Source organism: Copadichromis virginalis, linkage group LG18 (assembly GCF_057382275.1).
Source record: "Copadichromis virginalis isolate Kocher_CV1m ecotype Utaka linkage group LG18, C_Virginalis_male_GT1.1, whole genome shotgun sequence".
Taxonomy (NCBI): Eukaryota; Metazoa; Chordata; class Actinopteri; order Cichliformes; family Cichlidae; genus Copadichromis; species Copadichromis virginalis.
Genome location: NC_140635.1, coordinates 7,567,951 through 7,592,868, shown reverse-complemented (window position 1 = coordinate 7,592,868; position 24,918 = coordinate 7,567,951). Strand labels below are relative to the sequence as shown.

At 41.0% G+C, this 24,918-nt stretch overlaps 1 protein-coding gene and 1 long non-coding RNA gene across 9 annotated transcripts in view; one reads left to right on the top strand and one right to left on the bottom strand.

Moving 5' to 3' along the window:
* LOC146687174 (uncharacterized) overlaps window positions 1-11,423 on the top strand; it is a 30,197-nt gene extending 18,774 nt beyond the window's left edge. Inside the window, exons 2-4 of one of the 2 annotated variants that reach the window (XR_014916496.1) lie at window positions 10,296-10,741; window positions 11,019-11,096; window positions 11,292-11,423. This is a non-coding gene — a long non-coding RNA (uncharacterized LOC146687174). The other variant, XR_014916497.1, reaches the window with a different exon arrangement.
* Window positions 11,424-20,060: 8,637 nt separating this feature from the next.
* pard3ab (par-3 family cell polarity regulator alpha, b) overlaps window positions 20,061-24,918 on the bottom strand; it is a 285,627-nt gene continuing 280,769 nt past the window's right edge. For all 7 annotated transcript variants that reach the window (XM_085439578.1, XM_085439579.1, XM_085439583.1 and 4 more), the window contains one exon: window positions 20,061-23,912. In XM_085439578.1, coding sequence (XP_085295704.1) covers window positions 23,519-23,912 — 394 coding nt within the window. In that variant the 3' untranslated portion in view covers window positions 20,061-23,518. The remainder of the gene's footprint in view (window positions 23,913-24,918) is intronic.

Here is a 24,918-nt window from a genome sequence, read left to right as displayed (position 1 = left end):
TTTGTTTACATTGTTTTAGTATTTTATAGAAAAATATAGTAGAGACTTAATAACATGATAGTCTATCAATCAATTTTTATTACCGACATGAAGTTTAACTGTCACGTGGGATTTTCAGCTTTTACTGTCAGAAGCCACGGAGGTAACTGCTTACATGGTTACTACTACAACAATATCAGAAACAACAAGCACAAGTTTGTTTAGTTGATGACATTCTCATTAATGATGACATTACAGTAACGAACCTCTGAAAATGCTTTTAGAAAATTACTGCGTTTGCAAATTTTGCTTTAAGAAAATCTGAACAAGAAACAGAAGTAGTCAGACATGTTTTTGGATTAGAACATGATGGCAATCTTTGCGTGATTCTTTCATCTTTCACTGCATGTACTTTACAAAGCTTTGTGACAAGAAACTGTAGCAGACTTTCTCTTAAGAGAAGAAAAACACTTTTGTATGCTAGAGGCTTTCGGCAAGACGAGATCAGAAAATTGCTTCAATTCAGAGAAACCGAGGCAGACAGATTTATCTATATTATATCCCTAACTGCAGCGTTTGAGGATAGATGGGCCCAGGCTTTTATTTTGATAGAGTATAAATGGACAGGACTATCTAATGCATGTCAAACAGCCTCGCTTCAAAACACGATAACAAAAAGTGGAATTGGCTCTAAGGATATGAGCCCAACCGAACACAAGTTTTTACAAAAGAGATCGTGCCTACATTATGATATAGGTAACACTTCTATGCACTTAAAAGCAATGCACGTTTCATTTTTTGGCTTTCAGCCTGTTCAAAGCAGGTTCATCAGGCTACACATTTATCTTTTCTCTTCTTTTGTGTTATTTCTTAAAAGCAATCAGCTGCAGAAACTGTTGGCTCTGAATCCAAAATATCTGTTGAGTTGAAACCGGTCTGCTTGTTCAAATTCAAATTCAAATTTTATTTGTCACACACACACAACCATACACAGTATGACATGGGGGTGAAATGCTTGTAGCTGTACAATGCCCGACCATTAAATGACAGAAGAAAAGTTTTACAATATTTACAATTTACAGTTTACTACAGAATTTACAAATTAACTTAGGAATTTACAGTAAAGAATGTGCAAATAGCAGAAGAGATTATAAAGATAAGGATTATAAATTATAGGAATTATAGGATTATAGGAAATGTGTGGTGGTGCGTGTGGTGACGTGTGTGAGAGTCCAGTCTTATAGTGATGTGTGTGGGAGAGTCCAGTCCTCATTCTCTCTGTTTTGGCCTTAAGGGAGCGGAAGCGCTTCCCAGACCTCAACAGTGAGAAGAGTCCATTGTTGGGATGGGAGAGGTCCATCATAATCTTCCTAGCTTTGGACTTGCACCGCTTGGTGTAGATGGACAGCAGGTCAGGGAGCTCTGATTGAATGATGCGTCCTGCCGAGCGCACCACCCTTTGCAGATCTCGTCTGTCCTGCTTGGTGCTGTTCCCAAACCAGGTGCAGATGTTTCCCGTCAGGATGCTCTCGATGGTGCAGGAGTAGAAGTTCTTGAGCACCTTCAGTGGCAGATGGAAGTCTCTAAGTCTTCTGAGGAAGAAGAGACGCTGACGGGCTTTCTTAACCAGGGTGTTGATGTGACAGGACCATGACAGGTCCTGAGTGATGTGGACACCCAGGTATCGGAAACTGTCCACTCTCTCCACTGGCGTGCCACTGATGATGAGGGGTTTGTAATTCCTCGCCTGCTTTGTAGTGAAGTCCACGATCAGCTCCTTAGTCTTGCTGATGTTTAGGAGGAGGTTATTCTCCTGGCACCAGGTCTCCAGGTTCCTAATCTCCTCCAGGTAGGCCGTCTCGATGTTGTCGGAGATCAGGCCCACAACCGCAGTGTCGTCAGCAAACTTGACAATGGAGCAGGGGGCTTAAAACACAGCCCTGAGGCACTCCAGTGCTGAGTGAGATGGAGGGGGAGACTTGTTTTCCTACCCTCACTGATTGGGGTCTGTCTGTGAGGAAGTTGAGGATCCACTGACACAGTGATGAGCTGAGTCCTAGATCCGTCAACTTGGTGAAAAGCTTAGAGGGAATTATTGTGTTGAATGCTGAACTGTAGTCCACGAACAGCATCCTAACATAATTCCCTCTGCCAGTGTCCAGGTGACTCAGGGATGTGTGGAGCAGGTGAGATATGGCATCGTCTGTGGAACGATTAGTCCGGTAAGCAAACTGAAGTGAGTCGATGGTGGCAGGAAGTGAAGAATTGATGTGATCTCTCATCAGTCTTTCAAAACACTTCATCACAATTGAAGTCAGTGCTACTGGACGGTAGTCATTGTGGCAAGCGGGCTGTTGTTTCTTTGGAATAGGGACAATAATGGACTGTTTGAAGCACGTGGGAACCACAGCTTGGGCCAGGGAGAGGTTGAAGATCTCCGTGAACACCGGTGCTAGTTGATCAACACCGGTGCTAGTTGTTGACTCCTTATATAGACACACAGAAATTATATTTTTTGTAATGATCGGTTCAGCCTTTAAAACCTGCGTGGGAACATCTTTGAGCAACATAACAAATGTTAAATGGGCTCAGAGTGTTTTATACATCATGTCTGCTTCACCCATTCACACATATATTCTTTTTTTTTTTTTTACATGTAAGTGCTTTTTACTGAACATGGACACATAGCCACACTCTGATGTTCAGTATCTCGCCCAAGGACAATTTGGCATGCAGAATGGAGCAGCCATGGCTCAAACCACCAATCTGATTAGCAGATAACACTGCCCGTCTTTAGTTTTGATGACGGGATGCATTTGTTTCAGTAAACTTACACCATTTATTTCTATCCAGAGTTGATTTTCTGTTCATTTTAAAACCAAGACCTTGTATTGATTATGGCAGAGTTAAGTTCAGTGGAGTTAAGGTCTGGACTCTTTGGTGGCCATCCATGTGTGGAAATGATGCATCGTGCTCTGAACTACGCGTTGGCAGTTTGAGCCCGATGAATCTTGGCATTGTGATCTTGGAGCATGTCCATGCCATCGGGGAAGGGAAAAAAATCTGCTGATGACAAAAAGCCTGGTGATTCAGTATATTCAGATAGTCAGCTGACTTCATTCACTGGGCACATACCCTTTGTGAACTTAGATGTGACCAACTGATGCAACCCCAGCTCATAACACTGCCTCCACAAGCTTGTATATTAGGCACTAGTCATGATGGGTGTATCACTTCATCTGCCGCTGATGCACCAGTGACTCTGACAGCAGGGTAAATCTGGACTCATTAGAGTACACGACCTTTTCACACAACCTTACCTCAACCTAAAGTTAAATATTTATCCTCTGCAGAAAACAGAAGCTTGTTTTTTCTGAGTAGCCTCACTAATAAGTTCTTTTCTTAGGGCTGCACAGCTGTTTAGTCCCAATCCCCTGGGTTCTCTTCACATTATCCATGTAGACTTGCTCTTATTTTTACAATTTTACTTTAGTGATCTCCAGTTATGATCATTCAACTTTTTTTTAGATCATATTTCTTCCACCTTCCAGTTTTAGTAATCTCCCTAGTTGTTTTCTGCGTTTTTGAGCCAGGATACTAGTTTCACCTTATTGAAACAGAATAACAGGGTAACTTTTCCACAGCACGGGATGTGTCTTCCATATCCAAGAAAGGAGAAGCTACTCACTATGTCAGTTAAGGTTAAATAACCTGCTTCCAGCTGGAATATTAGTCGCAGCAGTAATTATCTAATGCAAAGCTCTTACCCCCGAGTTAAATCCAGGTCTATAACGATGCAAAGCAAGCCACCAACTCTGAATTGAAACCCACATTAGCTTTCTAGCCAACGTCTCTTGTATTCTTAAGCATGGACATGAATATTTAGTTGTATGGTGGATTTTTATATAAACAACCAGAAGCTAGAAAACTGCAGCACACATCATCAGTCTAAATTAAAAGTTTGTTGTAAATGCTGGTACTGGCCATCTTTCCATGCTTATATTTTCTTCCTCTTTCATTCTCGTTTAGTGAAAATTTAGTAAAGAAGTTAAAGTTGCAAATCATAGATAAATGCATGTATGCACACATACAGAAATACCAGATAACAGCTGCATATCGACCAGTTATGGCATACAGAGTTTGTTTCTTTGCAGCATGCTTTATCAGCCTACACAACTTGCTTCCCCTCACTTTACCCTTAGATATTCCAAAGAGCACAGTCAGCAAAGTTAGTGCAGAGCAGAACATAAAAGGACACAAAGTCACAAAGTTCAGGAGTCACTTTACATGTCGAGACAAAGTGCAAAATGATATCTTTTCAGAGGGATGTCTAAATAACCAGAAGCTAACGCACAGAGTTTCCACGTGACACAAAAATCAATGATATCAGCTGATTTGGCAGCCGATGGACCGGAGCAGATGTGAGCAAAGGTTAAGTGTCAAAGCACTGCAAAACATTCCCTCTTTGAGAGAGATATATTCACAGCGGGATACAAGCTCTATGTCATTAATAAAAGGTCAAAGGAAGCCGTGGACAGTGGAGTTCTGAGATGTGGAACAGCCAATCAAATTGGTTGAAGTCTGCATTTGCTGTTTTTACCACTGTGGAAAATCCTGGTCAATGAAGAGGATTTTCAGATGCCCTGTGGCAAGATGGTTATTTAAAACTAGGCCAAATTCATTTTCTACATTTCAACAGATGTCCCGAGTATTTGACATGTAACTCTGGTTCAGTTGAGTAACTTGGGTTTTTAAAGTATTATTTTACTCACTGAGGTCAGGAGAGGTTCTTATGGGGGGAAATCGTGATTAGTCAGATGATCAAAAGGGTTTTAAACAAGCCAATGGTTTATCCAAACTGTGGTTTGTTCCACTCACGAGTGTGCTACATTGTATCACTATCTGCATGATGAGGAAAATTTGGGATGTCCTATAAAGCTGTTTATTGTTGCAGTGACAGCATGAGTACATCACTTTTCTCCTGTGCATGTTAATATTTTACGGATGCAAAGCACTAGCATAACAAATGATGCAAGACATGCATAACAAATGATGATTTCCCCCGAAGGTTTAAAAGCTTGATAAAGGCCAAAGAAGCAGGAAGTTGCTTTTTAGGTTCTGATAGATATTTTTAACATGCAACTCTTTACCATCATCATCATTCAATCAGTGGATCTATTTTCTATCAAGGTTTTGACGATGTGTTTTTGCAGAGTCTGCTCTATTAGATTCAGAGCTAAAGTCTAGGAAAGACAGAAGAAAAAAAATATCCAAATATATGCTTGTTGCATAAAAAGAAAACACAGGAGACTTTGCAAGACGCTGGGTGCTTGGCAGCTTTGTTTATTAGGCGAGACATGAGAGAAAAGAAAGCTTAAAAGCGACTACCACAGCACAGTCTGCACTTAAAAGACATTTGAAGTCTACTTCCCACAATCTACTGTGTGGAATTCCCTTCTTGGCAAATGTATCTCATAAATTCAGCATGAGAGAGAGCGAGAGAGACTGTAGAAGGGAAATGGAATTCAAAGGAAGAAAAAAACATTTTCACTGGAGAAAATGTTGATATTTACATTAAAAAAAAAAAAGCTTTCCAACATGAAGCCATACAGCTGACTTGTGTTCCCATCTCTCGCAGTACAGACAACACAACTCCCACAAAATAATTTCCACAGCACAGCTTTAGTAAACTGGATGGATAATTTTATTGTCCAACAATTGGCCGAGCTGAAAGCTGGCAGTGGCAGAGACAATGTAATTAGCTGTTTTACTATCATGCCTGACCACAGAAAGCCTAATTGTTTTTGCTGACGGCGCACACAACAGGTTGAAGAGAGAATGATCACACAAATGTTACATTTCTCCATGAACATGCAGTCAAATAAAGAAAGACATCCCCTCCCCAATCTATTTAATATGATAAGTGGCATTTTAGCACGCCTGATTGGGGTGTCCTACCTTTAAAAGAGCATAATCCTGTACAATTACACAAGATGTATCATGCGTCCCCTCCCACATGTTTTTGGAATCAAACAGAGGCCCAGTTCCAGTCTGGCCCCTGCACCCTCCCCACACACTTTCTCTCTGTATGCTTGTTCATGTGGAAAGTGCTGTTCCAAACCAACTAACCTTAAGTGGGAGTGGGTCATACAATGCTCCAACACAGAGTCAACAATGATGTCAGCTTACTAACCACATTCCTTGAAGGTGTAGTACCTACTTGTGTCCAAAAGTGGAGGGAATAAAAGCACGCTTACAAAAAATGACTTCTGTGTGGTTATTTTGATATAAAATGAAATAAACAGAAGGTCCCGTTTCAGCTGGAAAAGGACCAAGGCTTCTGAAAACCTAGTGCTGTATTTATAATCTACCCCTTAATTAAGGGGCCTCCCTTAGTTGCGAGTGTGACTCCACATGGAGATAAACTCATTTCAGAGTAGTACAGACTGGGATTTTACTACAGTTTGATTACAGACACAAACGCTATACATGGTATTTTTGCTGCTCCTCGTCGACCAGGTTAATATCCATATGTAGCAGTTCACTCGCAAATGTTAGCATCACGAGCTTCCCCAACAGGAGCTGTTTGATTCATCTGCATTTGTTCTTTAGTCTTACCTTTTTGTTTCTAAGCGCCTCTTAGTCTTATACATCCATTTTCTTTAAATGTCTTGTCTAACATGCAGATGCTCTTGTGCATGTTTTATTTTTTAAAGATTTATATACAGATTTTTCAACGGTTATTTTGAGTTGCATACTTTGTGTATGTTTATTAATGTTGCTTAGCAGCTGCAAATCAACCAGACACTTTAGGTAGCTATCAGCAAGCTTATAGTGTAATTCTGGCTGAATATTTGAGCACTTTTTTGGGGAGAATTGGTAAAATTAATCAACACCTTCAACAGCACCATGTCATTGTGGCCAGTTAGCTCCATCTCAACTGACCAAACCAGTCAAGCTTAAATGAACTCCTTTGTCCCACACGCCATCAGACTGTTTAACTCCTCTCTGGAGGGGAGAGGGAGGGGAAACAGGAGGACAAAGGAGGGGGGAACAACTAAGCTGTAGTGCCTCTTCACTTCAATAGACCTCAATACTTGAAATGTGCAATTCACTTGTATTTTTATTTTTATTCATATTTATTCTATTTATCCCCTTCGTATATTTTATTTATATATGTCTCTGTATTTATATATATATATATGTGTGTGTATATATATATATATAATATTCTGTAACTCTGTAACTTCTGTCGGTGCTGTGCTTTTGGAAACCGAATTTCCCAGAGGAACCCACCCGAGGGATTAATAAAGTTTTATCTTATCTTATCTTATGTATCGACTTTGGCGTAGGGCTTCTTCCTTGGTCACCACCCTCTCAGTCCATGGCGATGTAAAACTTGCTTCACTGTAGACAGTGGCGGTGATGTTCTAGCATTTTCCTGTTCATAGCAGGCTTGAGCCTTAGTGCTTCCTGGGCTGTTCTTGAAAATCCTAGCCAATTTATTTTGCTTTAAGAATGACACTCTGAATCTTCTTCCAGACCTTGGCGTAATGGTGACATATCTGAATAACTTACTGATGATTTTGGAATCTTCTGTTGTCTAGAAATGGCTTCAAGAGACCTTCCCAACTTGTATAAATCTGAAATTCTCCTTCTTAGATTTGGACAGTCCCTTGGACTGTACCATTGCTAAACAAATCAATCATGATCTCTAATTGGAAGTTAATTGGCCTTGGCCTTTTGAAGTTAAAAGACACACAAAGATTGATGCAAGCGTGTATGTATATAAGTAAGCATGTGTGTAGTCTGTGTAGATTAGAGAAAATCTAAAATAATTTCCAATTTGTGCTTCAGATTCCTGTTTTATTTTTAGTCATTACAGATGTTTGGTGTCCATTCATTCCACCCTTGAAAAATAACATTTCAAAGAAATCATTAAAAGCTTAAAATTACTCAAAATGAGTGTGTGTAGACTTTTGACCATAACTGTATTGGTTTTTGTACAGGATTCCATTATATGATGATATTATAATTTGAAGGTGCTTTGGAGCAAAGCTTTCAGCCTCGTTGCATGAGTTCAGTTGAGTTGGCCAGTGTTGAAGATCTTCCTTCAGAGAGTAGAGCATCACCTTGCTTTTTAGCTAGAATGTGACAAATCGCATGATAATAGCACAAAAACAAAACAAAATAAAAAATCAGTGGACAGGGACAGGAAAAAAAACGTATACATGGATCACCTGCTGGCAGCTGGATACATGTGCAGAAATACTGTTGTGAGCTTTGGAACATATCGCTGCCAAATAACTAAGATTTCTTACTCTGAGCTGACAGTACAAAGGCAGATTTATCCAGACTTTTGCATTTCAAGTCCAGCCCCTGTTTACCCCGGTGAGGAAAAAGCCTTTAGTCCAACAGTTTTGCTTGAGGGTACAAACTGGAGTCTATTGTTGAGGCAAAATTCCATCAGTGGAGTACAGCCCTGTTGTCGCTTAAACACAGTGATTGAAAAAGCTATCTGGGAAAGCGTTTATTCGTAGGGGACAATCGTTAGCCACAGTCCTGATAGCGCCAAAAGCTTTATTTAGACTTTTGTTTCATTCCGTCTCTGCAGTCTGAGATAAGCTGGATGTGTGGGCTAAGCGCAGACTAACCCTCTCAGCCATTACATGCCATGACTTGTGGCCAAATCTGGACAATGACGCTGTGTTGGGAGAACCAGTCAATGTTGAAGGGCAGTCTGTGAAAACACTAGAGGCCGGATGGAGAAAGATGTACAGAATAAAATGTATGGATGGATGAAGAGACTGAATTCAATTGGGTAGCAATCTCTGCAGATAACGCCGCTTTAATCAGAGGCATCTTATCTGAAAACACGTTATATAGAGCTCGGATTTGGGGGTGGGGGAGGTTGTCCTCCTGGACCACAAAAAGAACAACATGGCTTTCTGCAATTTACTTATGAAACACACGACAGGTCATACACATTGTATCTCAGCTATTATAAGTCTGCAGATTTGCTGTGGATACCCGGAGCAGCATGCTGCCAAGTCTGCAGCACAACGTTTTTACAACAATGTGCAATTCTATTGATTGAAAACTCAGTGGATCCACGGTAATCTTATCAGCTCCTCTTTTTCCACAGTGGCAAAAACAACAGTGGCACACTGAAAGGAAAAACAAGCTCCTATTTCATGAGATAAAATGACAAGAGATGGTCCCACAAGAGTACTCAAGAGATGATACACCAAGATCTGCAAAGCCTCCATCAGATATTAAAGTGGGTTAGAGCTCACCTTAGATATAGAATTAAAAAATTGAAAAAAAGACTCCTGCCAAAAGCCAAGAAAAGTCCCCAAAATCGTCCAGTTTCATATGCATACATTGTTGTGTACATATCTATTTTCTGAATCTATCTATATTCTGAAAGCATGTGCAGCAAAGAAGAGAGCTGAGCTTTTCAGGTTTTGGGGCCTAGATGGACAGGCCTTGGCCTCAGGCTACCGACCCCGTGTTTTTCATTTGGAGCCCCCATCTTGGTCACTCTCTAGTCTTTATTTTCCATTAGGGAGAGAAATGCCTGTGGACGAAAAGTGGAAGCACAGAGAAAAAGAGGGCAACACACACACACACACACTCACACTCACACAGAGGAAGAGAGAGAAAGGAGCTGAGCAGAAACACAGAAGACAAAATGGCTTTCATTCGCGCAGCAGTAGAAGGCCAGAGGTCCCTTATTTTTCCTCTTTCACTTCTTTCTCTTCATTTCTCGCCTCCTTTCATCTCGTCTGTGAGGCATGTTGTTGTGCAGCATTTTCAAATCACATAAAAGATGTTTACACGTGCTCCACAAGCCCCTGTGATTGCAGTGTTTTGCGCAATTGTATGCAAAACTACACAAACCTGGATCAATGCAGCGAGAGGAGAGACTTTCATAAGCACACGCAGTCGGTGACTCTGCATGCTGGGTTCCTCCAACACTCCTGCCTAAAGTGTTGGTGGTGAACATGAAGTGGGAAAAAAAGAACCTCTCAATCTTTTGAGAGGCATGTGAGCTTGGAATTATGCGCACATTTAGCTTATTGTTGTGTACGGTTTGCCCGGTGCACGCCATCGGTGTGTGGTGACAGTGATAAATAAGCATTATTAAACAGGAGACAGAGGCCTGGTGGAGCCATTAATCTTCATCCTTACTGGCACCATCACAGGACTCACTTCTCATCAACCCGCCACATCTACACGTCCCATTATCAATAAGACAAAGGAAGCAGAACCAGTTGCCCGTGTTCTGATGGGGTTTGTGTGTCTTTAACCAGAGTGGACCATCTGCAGGGTCACAGGGAGAAGTGATTAACATCTACTAGTATCAGATGAGCGATGGGACGAAGAGAGAGGACGACACCTTGTCCGGTGGCTCGGAATTAATCACACTCTGCTTGGAGTTGACACACAAGTCTATTGCAGCAAAGGAGGAGGAATATGAACCTGTAAGAGGAGGCTCGCTGACAGTGAGTGCCACACTGCGGCTTCTGACATTAAACTTAAAAAAAAAAGGATAAAGGCATTCCCCGTCTTGTCGCTCCTTCCCTGGAAATAAAAAGCTGGGATGAACAGAAGCAGGTTGGAGGGGTGGGGGGAAAAATGATGAATCATCAGGCAGTCTTCTTTTATCAGCAACTCAGATCAGCAGGTGGGAGGAAGAGAGGAAATAATAAGATGTGTGCAAAGCGAAAGCGCTGAACATGGACCAGTGAACACGCAGGTACCTTTTTAGAAACATTTCTATGCTCTCTAAAATTAAACTCCCACATCCTGTCAACACATACCAATATTTACTGGAGGCTTTGTTTTTTAACATATGTTCAAAAAAGGGGATGTAGCGAAAAAGAGTTGTTCTTTGTTTGTTTTTAACTAGAGATGGGATCTGCAAGAATAATGAAAAATATTAAGCCCATTTAACAACATAATAATGTCTTCATTAGGGGTATACTTGTAAGATTTTATTGGTAACCAAATGCTTTTATTAATTCTTCTTACAGATTTGACTCTTTAATCGATTTACTTATTGATTCCTGAGGGAAACGTGAACATGCTGTCAATACAGGGTAAATAGAAAGGTTTGTATTAGGCCACTAGAAGCATGACAACAATAACATCATTCCAACAGTGGACAGTTTAGTATCACTTCTGGTTGGAACTGGTTTTCAGTTTCCATCCCTTTTCTAACTGATAGGGTCTGAAAAGTAGCAGTTTGAAGTGAGAGAATTTTGAAGAGCAACTCGTTGATTTTGGTCTTTCGGCACTTTCACCAGATGGTCACCAACAGCAGCACCTCCCTCCACAGGTGGCGGTACTTTCCCCTCCACTCATCTCCTCAACCCTGCGATCACACAACATCTGGTTCCACGGTTCATCGTACTCTTGCCTCTCTCTAATAAAACTGTGGCTCCAACCCTGAGGTCGTTTCCTTCATTTGCAATATTTTTGTACCTCCTTACAGCAAACTGAAAATTAGGACAGGAAACAGCAGGAGAGTTTAAGGCAATGGAGCAGCACCGTGGCAAAAATTCAAGGTCAAAGGCCTTTGCAGATAGGAGACGGGCAGAGAAGTGAAAGTCGAGTTGTCAGTCAAGCATAGAACCGTGGTTAACGCCCAATATCAGATGGAGGTGGAATCAGAGAGCGAAATAATGACAGAACCAAAGTGAAAGTGCATTTTCCCACAAAAGGACAAATAAGTAACAGGTGAGCTGGGGAAGGAAATCTCTGCCAGGTACTGAGAAACGTTAAGGTCTCATAAGTTTCTTTGCACAAATGCCAGGAAGAAAAATGACAACTCAACTTTTTTGTCCTCTGTGATTAACAAGATAAAATCAAATCCAGGCGATCATCAATCGTGTGTCGTAATTACAAAAACACAAAGTAATTCATTTCACGAGGCCTGAACCAACAACATCATTATCTATCCATCTGCACTCAGGAATCATTGAGCAAGCCTTCGAATTGTTCACACGGGCCACATGAGCTTAGTTAATGTTAGTGCAAGAAAATGGAAAGCAGGCCTCTTATGCTCGATGTAATCACAAATCACACTGTTAAATTTGCTTCAAGGAAACAAACACGACTTTCTTTTAAATAGTAAATACTCACCTGATCCACCTGTGGACTGAAAATAAAATAAAGCAGATAACATCTTTCACATTTTAAAGATTCAGCAGGCGGTGATTCTTAACTGATTGTGAACAGGCTACATCCTCCACACACACACACACACACACACACACACACACACACACACACACACACACACACACACATAAACCATGTACCTAATAAAAAGCAATTGTGTATTATTATCAATTAAAAGTAAAAGACAATTGCAAAAGTTTTCTATTCTTTTGTGTCTTGAAGTCCCAGCTGTGGTGTTATTAAATGTCAGGATATGGGCCTCTTTTAAAGAGGAACAAAGAACATGACCACAGACCCCAAGCACGCCGGCGGCTGCGTGTGCTGATTGGGGACTTTGTGTTTTGCACCTTGTTTTCATACTCTGCTTTGGTTTAGGTGCAGAAAAAAATACTTTGTTTGGTCAGAGTTTGTGGGTTTTGGTTCACTTAAGGCACTATTAATCTTGCATGTTGAAAATTGAACCCAGGCGCAAATAAAACGCGACGCCGAAGGGGTCCATATGCAACACATGGTTAGTGACAGCAGTGATGCCAAATGAGTATTTCATGCTCTGGAAACAAGAATGGGCTGATATTTACCAGGTGAAGGGGGGGAAAAAAAGGAGATTTTACCAGCTTTTTCTCAAAAAATGACTCAAACAAAAATTGTTGACAAAAAATAAGATTAATTATTTTTTGATAAAAAGTTTTTTTCATTGGAGACCATTTATGATTCCTTATATATATATATATACAGTTAATAGTTGTTTTGTGATACTTGGCAGTCTTATTAGTATTTTGTGGCCTTGCTAGAACTGAGAGCCTAACATTTATGTGACTCACATACAGGCTATGCCTATCAGATCAGAGTCTCTGCAGGATATTGCAGAGATAAGAGCCGCTCATCCTCTCGGAGGCAAACTTGGGAACCCGCCAGCATCAGACAGCTCAATGTCCAGCTACAGAGGCATGAAATCCGGGAAGGGGGTTTCATGGCTAAGCAGGGCAAAGCAGAAGAGAGCTGGGTGTGTTAGAGCCATTTCATGGAGCATTTGACAGCGGGAAGTTGGACAGAATCCTGTCGGAGTCCATGCTCGTAGGATTTGAGGCTGCTAGTTCTTCCCAATCTGTGCTGGTGATGCTTGATGGAGGTCCATGTCTGTGTTTGCTGATTTACAGACTTAATTAGCATTGCAATGTTTCCTCTGGGCCTGTTACATTTTCTCTGTGTTGGTACTAACTTGTATTTATTATTTGGGACTTGAAAATCCAAAGTTTTCTGTGATATTTGTTTGGTTTCTCTTCAAATTCTCAAATCTCCACCAGTGAAGTTCCCAATAATAAATAAAGGTTTTCTTTTCTCAACAAACAGGTTTCACGAGAACCTTGATGTTTGAGTTAGAAAACAGCTGAAACTAGCCAAACGACAAGAACATTTTTTAAAATGCATTTATAAAAGCATGAGGGAAAAGTACAAGCAAAATAACAAGAACTAAGATCAGTCACATGTGTGAATGGTTCTTAGTCTTTCTGTGTTAGCCTTGCATTAGACTTGTAACTTGTCCAGGGTTTATCCCGCCTTTCCCCTTTTGACAGCTGGGACAGACTTCGGCAGCCCCGCACCGCTAATTTGGATAAATCAAAGAAAATGGATGGAAGGATCTTTTTAAAATGCAATTTATACACCACGGATAAAAGGTTGAGGGAAAATTATGGAAGTTACCAATGGAATAACAACAACTAATAACAATTAAAACAGTCTTGCACTTTGTCTTGATGCATGCTTGATCATCCAGGTAAGTAAATCCCACAAGGTTGACTCTGTTCATCCGGACGTAACGTTTTCAGTAGGAGAAACGTTTCGTCACTCATCCAAGTGACTTCTTCACTCTCAGCTGACTGCAGGTTTCCCCGACCTTATAAACAGTACATTTGCATAATGACTGAAACCAGCACCACTGAATGAACAATGGGCTGGGAGGTCAATTCCTTGATTATTATTAATATACAAATTCCCATGACCATTGATCAACAACTATTGTCCTGGCCTGACGAGATAGCTCTTCTGTCAGGCCAGGACTCTGCAGTCTATTTACACCTACAGGCCAGTGGACACTCTTTCAGTGATGAGGATGTAAACATCCTGGACAGGGAGGAACGCTGGTTTGAGTGCGGAGTCAAGGAGGCCATTTACGTTAAAAGGGAAAGACCACCTCTGAATCAAGGAGGGGGCCTGAGGGTACATTTTCCACCATCTTACAATGCTGTGATTGCAGCCATTCCCCAACTCTCTGTAAATGGCTATTGATCAGTGGTTGCTGATTAATGGTTGTTGATCAGTGGTCATGAGTATTTGCATATTAATGATCAAGGAACTGATCTCCCAGCCCATTGTTGAAACTATGCATCAACAGTACATTTGCATCATTATGCAAATGTACTGTTTATAAGGTTGGGGAAACCTGCAGTCAGCTGAGACTGAAGAAGTCACTTGGATGAGTGACGAAAACGTTACGTCCAGATGAACAGAGTCAACCTTTTGAGAGAGACTTGCACTTTATGTGATAAACATCTCATCTCAGGACAATGACAAATACATTCAATTTTTTAAAGCCTTTCTTTTCCTCAAATGAACAAATTCTGCAGATTTACAGTAGTAAACACTAACATTTGTTACTCATTTATAATATTTGTTACATGTCAACGATGCTGGAGTTATTGCGTCCGTTTAGTTTTATGAGGGTCAAAACTTCACACCCTGCTTCCAGATGTCTGACAAATGGAGAGGATGTTAAATCTGGAGAACTTCCTCAGTTAGTTTCCTCTGTCCCCCATCTTGATTTACGCTCTCATGTCTTGCCCTTCTTTTGCGACTTCTCCAGCTTCCTGCCCAAATTCCAGAAGGATGGCATCATCTACGAGCGATCCTTCCTAAACATTATGGCGGAAGGAGGGGGGGAAAAAAGAGCAAAAACAGGTGTCACCTCTGAATAGGCCTTTACCCGACCTCCCAGGAGCTAAATGGCTTGGCTGCCCCCTACACAAGGTGAGTATGACATTAAACAAAATGATAGGCTTTGTTAATGGCATCACGGTGCACGGATGGCTGTAAAACAAAAGGTTTAGCAGCTTCTTGTTTTGGCTCGGTGTTGACAGAAAGGGTGGTGGTTAAAATGATCCGTGACAATGCTCCGGGGTTGATGCGGAGTGCATCAAAATGTTGTAATGCTGCTAAAGGAAAATGAGAAATAACTAAGGGTGCAGTTTATTTGCTCCCAAAAGGCGCTGCACGCGCAAACTGTAGAACCCAAAGTCTTTTCACTATTACATCAATTTAAACAATTAATTTGTTAATATTCCCAGAAGTAAAAAAGAAAAACAAAACAATTATGAACAGATTAATTACATTTGCATTTATATAATTCATGAAAAAACTCAAGAAAAAAACATCTAGCAAAACAATCAGTTTCTGATTGCCCTGACCAACCAATACATAAACTTAATCTAATTAACGTAAGACAATCAGAAAATGGAAAACATAAACAGCAGAAAACAAATTAATTGCATGATTGATAAGCAGACACAGTGAATGAGGGGAAAAAGGTAAAAATGAAAGAATCCCTTTTTATAAACAGACTTGCGATTACATTTTGAAAACCAATTATTACTTCAATTAAAAACAGAATAAGCAACTAGAATAATTAACCAGCAACTTTTTTTTTCTTAAACTTTAGACCTGTAGTGCAGAGTTTTTGTCTCTATTGGGAAGTGAGATCGGAGTTTCCTTCCTCTTTTTTTTGGATGCTTCCGGTGTTTGAACACTGTAGACTCAGACATGGTCTCAGCTGGATGAGCTTACTCTGTTGCTATTAGTCGTTCAACTGTGGAAAGCCAACTATTGCTGGCTGATGTGAAGCACGTGCATCAGTGTACAGATGTCTGCACAGATACTGGATTTAAAGCTCTGGAATGCTGTGAAGTACGTATAGATTGAGACGGCATTAAGAGGCTTTATCAGCAATGTGGAAACTTGCTTGGCAAATGTTCATATATGTACAGGAAATACATTTACTGTATAGTCCCTCACTTCATCATGCATTATAAACTAAATTTAGTTTTCCAATTTCTCTGAGATTCTCTGAATGCAAATTTGTATTCATTTACAGACTATCAGCCAACTGTAGGTTCCACGCAAGCAGGATTCTTAAAGATATGTGTGCATGTAGCCATTTTTGTGTTAAATATTTGTAAATGCAAAGTAGTGCCAGCACTCGTTTGGACTATTTAAAATTTTCCACTGGCATTTTTTAAAAATCTGGCAAACTGTTATGAGTAGAATACAGTGATGAAAGCTTTTATGTGAAACACATTAGCCTGATGTTTATGGTTAATAGAGATATGATTTAATTGAGGTTAATTCTTGCAGTGGAGAAGTGCCATTTCCATATTTCAGAGATGTTTTTGGAACTCATTATGCAGCTTTTGGCTGAGAACTGAAGCAGATGAAGGTTACACGAAGACGATCACCTTTAAGACGGGGGGGGGGGGTTGTTGGGAAGAGATCAGAGCTTTTCTTCCCAAAAAGGATTTTTGGAGAGCCTTTCAGCAAGGTGGTAGAGCCGCACGTACTGGAATTATTAATGGCAAACAGAGAGTGTAGTTCTGTTTTGCACAGCCAAGAGAAATAACTCCTTAATTACTGGAACTCGTCCATGGACATTCTCGACATTTGGCCAAAACACATTAAGGACTGATTGTTTCATTGATTATTATTATTATTATGCCCAAGAAAAACAACATTTGGTCACTGATAGCATGCTGTTTATGTTATAATGTGTTGCCCCATTCTGAGGATTGCAGCTGTGTGGGAAGAAATATTGGGCCATAGTTGCAAGTCACTGAGTTAAACTAAATGCATGGAGATCTAAAGGCTTCAAACAAGTCAACAAGTAATACGTACTCTGAAAAAACCCCCACTATTGGGCAGCATGCAGCCCGGTTTGACTCCTGCCCTATGGTAGCTGGGACGGCCCCCCGATCACCCGGATAAGCACAAGTGGCTAAAATATGAATGTGAAAGTGAACTTAACCCTTCTTTGGCCCTGGGACCATTTTTGTACATTTTAGTTTTTCAGTTACAAGCCATTTGCACTGTGTTGAATGGAATATAGCCAAATTCTCTAAAAAAAAGTTTGGCATAATTTCATTTCAAAATTCAAGTCTGACTTCCTTAAATTAGCTTCAGTGGCTAAGCTAACAATACACATCCTCTTAGAGCCCTGGGGACCATTTTTGGCCCATTGACTTCCATTATAAACGCTATTTTTCACTGCAGAATTATTACCGTTAATGTCTTGGTGATTACTCATGTCTCCGTCTCGTTTTGGTCTATGAGCCTTAGAGTTGTAATTTTTTTATTTGTCCACCGGGTGGCGCCCTTGCTCCACATTTGATCCCTGCTGGAAAACAGCGGGCTGCTTGGATAGACCTGCGGGAAACGAAGCCTCATTTCCGGCGTGCAGCAGCGGCTTCGCCCGCTGATCGGGCGGGACCATTTTTCGGTCCCTAGGACCGTTAGAGGGTGCTTTTTTTTTTTAGTCAACAGGAAATGACGTATTTGTTGTCACGTGGTATCGGACGTGTGGGCTGGAAAAAGCAGTCCCCGGTGATCGTGCCCCGGTGATCGTCGCGACTTACCCCGGCAACATGCACTTATTTCGGCCTAGAGGAGGAGCATTTGCCGCCTGGAGACCATTTTCTGGTCCTGAAAAAAATAAATAAAAGGCGATCGAAATGACTTTTGGTGCCAATCTTTAGTCCATCTAAAGGCCTAATTATAATAACAATTGAATATTACCTCAAATGTTTTTTTTGGAAAATATTCAAGTTTTATGTTTTTTGGGGCAAAAAAGCAGTGCGCTCATGTGACGAAACCGGGATATAAAGGGTTAAAATCCGCGAAATGTAATTAAAACTTGACATGAATATTTCAAGGAGAAGTAGGTCTAAAAGATTGGCTAATTTAAAGTGGAATAAAATATTAATATATAAATTTTTTATAGCACTTTTTTGGGCGTGGTCGATTAGGACCGATAGTGTGTGCATTTTATGAAATGCGCTCCTGCAAAAAAAATAAAAGGCGATCGAAATGACTGTTGGTGCCAATCTTTGCTCCATCTAAAGGCCTAATTATAATAACAAACAAATATTACTTCAAATGTTTTTTTTGGAAAATATTTAGTTTTTTGTTTTTTGGGGCTAAAAAAACAGGGCGCTCATGTAATAAAATTGGGATTTAAAGGGTTAAAACAATGAAAATATAATTAAAACTTTATATGAATATTTCAGGGAGAAGTAGTTTTAAAAGACTGACCAATTTAAAGTGGAAAAAAATATGAATATATAATCTTTTTATTGCACTTTTGGGGCGGGACCATTTTTGGTCCCCAGGGCTCTAAAGGGATGCATTTTTAAGGGTCAGCGAAACAGTTTAGAATAAATCCCTGGTTTTGCTAGTACCGTATTAATTTTTCTGAGCTTTTTTACTTTCTAGAGACATTTTTATTGTTCATCTTCTTATGTTTATGTAAGTTTTTTACTTAAGCAACTTTATTTTTTCATTTTATTCTATTGAACCATTTTTTTTTAGAGAAATTTTACTTTATGGAGATGTTTTTTTGTGTCATATTCTACTTTATCGAGCTAGTCTACTTTTAGTCTACTGCAACACTGGAATTTTCCAACATTTGCATTAAATTACATGTGTTTCCCAATGATATGACCTTCTTCCCTATTCCCAATGGGATGTACACAATGCCTTTTTTTAAAACATTTATGGTTTTGAACCAAATTCCATCCCTGGATAAAGGAAACCACAATATCCAACAACAGTATATGAGCCTAAGTATCCAGCCTACAAGGTATGAGCTGAAGCCTGAAAGCACCTGTTAGTTCTGACTGGGTCTCAGTGCACTGCAGTAAACCCTGGGAGGGCTGTGCATGTTCCATATTTCAGCTGTATTTGAATACCAATGTGGAATGAGACAGCTGAAACGGCATCCTGTGTTCTTGTAAATCCACACTTGTCAGTGCCAAATGCCCTCATAAATGCAAGCGTGAATGGCCGGGTATTCATGCGAGCTTCCTCAGTGAACCTTAAAGGATGTGGTCTGAAGGTTATCATCGACAGTCTGTGACTCAAAATTTCAAAGCAGAAATAAGCACACAAAATCCCTTCTGTTGTCTCACTGTGATCGTGGCATTGTTACACATGACATGTATAATTCCTTCTTAATGTCATGCTATTAACCCAGTAAAAAGAACGACTGCTGTGAATGTTAAAAGCGCAGGATGAGGTAGAGGGATCAAACTGCTTCCAGCTCTTTTTCCTGTGTACCTATATCTTAGTTTCTCTTAACACATGCAGGCTGTTGTCTTAAGCAGCATTAATTGTATTTAGTTAGGATGTCACCTTTGGCCTGAAGAACAAAAACAGTAGCAGGGAGCTGCTCAACAGGTCCCCTGTGAGTCACAGTGGGAATAAGGTTGGACTTAATAACAGGAAACACGGTGGTGTTTTGGGAGATTATCTCATTGTATTCACCAGGTCGGTTACACGGGGGGAGACAGCGCCGTTACCCACTAGCCAAATGTTTGTTTCAGTTATGTTTGTACATCAACTGCTACACCATTTCCCCCCACGGGAATTAATGATTTCATCATGTTATCTCCTCTTTATCCATCAAACTCTCTCAGTTTGTCTTTCTGAAAAAGACATCAGCAAGCAGCCCTGACAGGTTTGACATCTGACTGCAGAGTCCCTCGTGGTTAATTGGCGACACGTCTGATCAGGGTTCAGAGTCGGGGCTGGGAAGAAAAGCTGGGGAGGGGGAGCGAGACAGAGGCAAGGCGAGGTTGGAAACAGGATGGAACAGCCTTCTGTTTTATTCTAAATTTGATATGTACAGGAAGAAGTGGCTGCATACATTTCTTAATAGATCATGTAAAAGTTTTCTGAAAAAAAAACCCAACAACAACAAACACAACAATTGCACATCAGCATCTAATAACTTCCATTTGTTTTGAGATACTTTAAAACACATCCTGCTGCAGTATGTTTGAAGGCATATCAAACAGAGTACAAATACAATGATAACTGTCCGCAAGTGTTGGCTCTTACAAATATTAAAAGAGAAACGTTCAGGAAAGTGTACCCTTAAGATGGATTAAAAAAAACAAAACACAAAATCCACTGCAATTTGTGTGCTGCAGTGTCACTGACAGAAAAAAAAAAATCACATCATAACCTTCTTTGTGTAACATTTTGTGATATTATCTCAGGCACTTATTGATATAACAGGTACAGCTGAGCAGCTAAATCCACTGTATCCTTCTAAATATGCTGGTCTGCAATTTGTGTTCACAGCAGGAACCAAACACTTCGCTAAAATAATGTGCGCAATGGAGAATGCTTCTACTCTCATCTGCACAGCTTGTGTCATTTTTTTGGTACGTTTTTCATCGGCTTCATTCTCAGGTGGGTTTAAAAACCTTCAAACTGGGAAGACGGCCCCCCTCCCCAAAAATCTGTTTCTATCATTGCACCCATGCACACATAAGTATGTGCGCTGAACAATATTGCTAAGTTTAAACCTGGAACGATGCCACTACAGGTTCAATTTTACTTCATCTCATTCATTACCCTTACCAAGCCTGCATCTATCCCAGCAAGGGTCTTCATTAACCAGCAGGCGATCATGTTTATCATGCAGCTTCCCTCTGCATATGGAGATGGTGTGGGAGTGAAGGGTGATTATGCACTGCCCGTTTGTTCTCTGTAGCTTTTTCTGTATTTCCCTTTTGTTTAAAATTTGACCTCTGCCCCGTTTCATTTGTTAGCTCGGAGGCAGACACAATCACGTCACAAACATTATCGCTGTCAAAGAAAGACGAGCACAGAGTAAGAGGTTGCCACCTACGGCAGCAATTATAATAGTGGGCTGGTGGCAGTATTTATTTATTTATTTTAAATATGTGTCATCGATGCCCAAGCGTTTTTTCCCAGTACACCTACAACAGCTGGCTTCAGTGATTAGTGCCTCACGAAAAGTTTTCAATCAGCAGCTGCAGAGTTGGGCCAGAATGGAAATTTTATCTAGTCTTGCAGATATTTCTTGTTTAATTTGTTCTGGTTTGTTTTTTTAAGTTCTGTTTCCTCATAAAATGGAGAACAACAACAACAACAACAACAAAATAATAGAGAAAAAAGTCCTTCTCAAGGCTGTCACAGCAAAAACCTATGAAACCAGTTCAGTTTGAACAGAATCAGTGGGTTTGCCAGGAGGTCTGACGTAAATCTGTGTGCAACCTTTTCATTTTCATAACAATCTTCCTTCAATTTTAAGCGGAGCCATTGGTAGAAAAGGGGAGGAAGACATTTGAATAAATCAAATGTAAATAGTTGGCTAACAATAGACAGTTCGACAGCAAGCAAAATAAACTGAAGCGCTATTGTGACTAGTGTGCGTTAGCATTATTCCAGCCTGAAGATTGCTGTGGAATCTTCACCTGTGTCACACAAAACCCCTGCTGCTCGGAAAAGCCACTTCCATGGGAACTCCATGCAGGGCGAACGGCCAGATGACCCTCTCACCTTGCGTAATGATTAATGAAAGCCTGTTTGTTTACTTGTGAGCCTGTGGAAAGATTCCATATTTGTACCAGCTGCACAGAGAAAGAGGTGGTAAACACAAAGTTAGCATAACCCACTAAGCCCAACTGCCATATTAAGGGAAACATTTCAGGAGGGTTAAAAGGGAGTTAAAAATGTTCGAAACGTTTGTTTGGAAAGAACGGCTTCTTTCGTTCTGCTATTGTCAAGAGAAAAGTCCTATTTCATCGACTTATGGCAGCAAAAGCAAACTCAGAGCTAGACACTGCAAAATGTGAGCCAGTAAATAAGCTGTTGTTATTTTGTTCTGCCCTGTAAAAACTTTTGGCATTCAGATTATCTATTGACTGATGCTTTTTTTAAAGTATGAGAGCCTGTTTACCTGTTCCCTCTTTTTAAATTATTATGGAGAATGGGGCCGACTAAATGCTAACAACTGCAAAAAAAAAAAATACAAAAAGCAATTATAGCAATTGAAAGCAATTAACTCCCAAGGACAGTTTTGCCTTTTGTTAAAACTGGGAAAAAGCTCCAGCTAATCTCACACTCGGAGGCTCGTTGTCTCTCTTCCCATCTTTATTCTGTGTCTTTTTTTTTTGGCTTTTATTCCACTCTTTATGTCAGAAGCCAGGCCCTCTGTCGATGCCTCCAGTGGCAGCGTTCTTTGGCTCTGGCAGGCAGCAGGTGGCTTGTGATGAAAAATTCAGTGCAGAGCCTGACTCGGGAGACGAGGAGGAGGAGGGTGGCACCGTGTAGCAGGAGGAAGAGTAAGGGGAAGCGAAGGTGTGAGATGTGCAAAGAAGGGAGAGCAGGGGAGCAGAGGATAAAGGTAGGGGTGTTGAGGTAGAAAAAGAAAATAGGAGCGTAATGAACAGAGAGAAGACGAGAACAACGCAGAGAGGATGAGGGCTCCAGACAGACAGGCGGGCGGGCCGGCAAGTCAAGCCCAGAGCCAAGCAGAGCAGCCAGGCAGAGGATCAGAGCTGTCTACCCTCTCTGCCTGAGCCTCCTCCATGGAGATAACACAAAATATGAATCATTTATGAGGGGGTCTTTTTTATTAATAACACACACAATGCGCCCCGCTTTCTTTCACACACTTTGCCTTGTTTTCTGTGCTCCCTGTGGAGTACTGTGCGAGTTGTGTTGCTGTGGAGAGAAGACTAAAAGTAGAGAAAACAGAATGCTGATAAACACCGGCAGCATCTGTCGGGGCTGAACGTGACAGGTGGGCAGAGTCATCCGCGGGACACATTCTTGATAGTGAAACATGTACCTTGTCACATGCCCACATACAAAACCCACACAGAAACTTGCGCCTCCCCGTGGGCTCAAAAAAGCGCCCACTCACTTGCCTGTCTGCCCATTTGATTGTCAGTACACGACGATGCCAGATCTCGATGAATCAGAGTCCTGGACGACTGCGAACAAGCTTCGTGTCCGTGAATGCAGAGAAGGCACTGTTTGTAGGAGGGTGAATGACTGACTAGTATAGGTCATCCTCACAGCGGAGGACTGAACACAAACACCCACATACCGAGTACACTTCACAACTGTTTACCTATAAGCTAACTGCTAAACTATAAGACCTCTAGGTTGTCCCCTGTCAAGATTCATAGTGTCTATTTTTCTTTCTTCAAAACAATCCCCTTGGCTCTAATCGTTTCGTTTGGCTCTTCATCAACCAGTCCAATGATGCTCTTCAAGAATAAAAAAGTCTTCCTTTCTCAGAACCCAATCTATTAAGCCTCGCTAACTGTGAAGGCGAAGGTGGCACGTCGTGTCGGTACGGCCCTTTAGGAGAGGCGGGGTCTTTCAGATGTGCCGTGTACCCCTCATAGCTGCTGTTGCCAGCACTTTCCTGCATTAATTTCCCTTTGGCTTCTTGCTCTCTGCGTCTCTGCTCCTGCCTCAAGAGCTCCTGGGCCTCCAGAAGGACTCTGGCATTGACACCGCCTCCACCTGGATAGCCGTTCCTGGAGCCCTGGTAGCTGGAGTACCTGGGGTTGTCCTTAGCAGTCTGGAACCCTTCACCAGGTGGGTATGCCTTATCCCAAGAGTCTTGGGAGATGGTGCTAGGGTTCTTCCTGGGTTGCCTGAAGTAGAAAGAAAAATACAGCAAGGGTAAATGTGAAACCGCTTTTGACATATTCATAAATAATTAACTCTAGGTTGTTTTTATCACCTCATTTTCACTCCGTATTTAGTTAATCACACCATCAGCAATCTGGAAACCTATCAGTTTCCAGTCCTTGCCTTTGGATATCCTGGCTGTGACTTCCTGTTACATTGTCCTAGGATGATAGCTGACAGTTTTGATAGAGATTTCATTTTTGGCACGTGCACTATTTTGTTCAAGAACCGTTTACCTGCAAGTACACAAAGCCTCCTCTCCTCTTCAGTCAAAGCTTTCTTGTCTATAGAGTCAAGATATTCATATGCACAATCTGTTTTTAGGGATCATGCCACATGTGGTTATTTTCTGAATATATTTGCCTATAAACTGACTTCATCAGTTGTAGCAAATGCTGCAATTCATAGTGTAGGTTTGATAACATAGAAAGGGAAGCACTTTTGAAGCTGAGTGTAAAATATCACCAGTCTTATGTCAAAGTCAGCTTTTTTTTAAGCTTTTCCTCTCTGGTTCTTCTTCAGAGGGACTAAAAAGCGACGTTTAAAGCTCTGGAAAAATCTACGAGCGTTAGGTGAGATATTTTTTGTACAATGACTCGAAATTATGCCACGGGTAGGGATGGGTATCGAAAACTGGTTCTTGTTGAGAACCGGTTCCCACTGTTTCAATTCCTTGGAATCGTTTGCCATTTTTGCAAACGATTCCCTTATCGATTCCAGTTGCCCCGAATGACGTCACCACGTCGCGGAGCGTCATTTACCTGGCAGGAAACATGGCGGCTCAAACGCTCAAAAGTTTGGTTATACTTTACGAGAACGGATGACAACAGAGCAACTTGCAATACTTGCAAAGTAGATATTTCATTTAAGGGAGGAAACACTACGAATATGCAAAAGCTCACAAAACACGCAATGACCTAAAATGAATGTCGTGTTTTTAATTCCGCTCCGGACTCGTGAATCTCAACC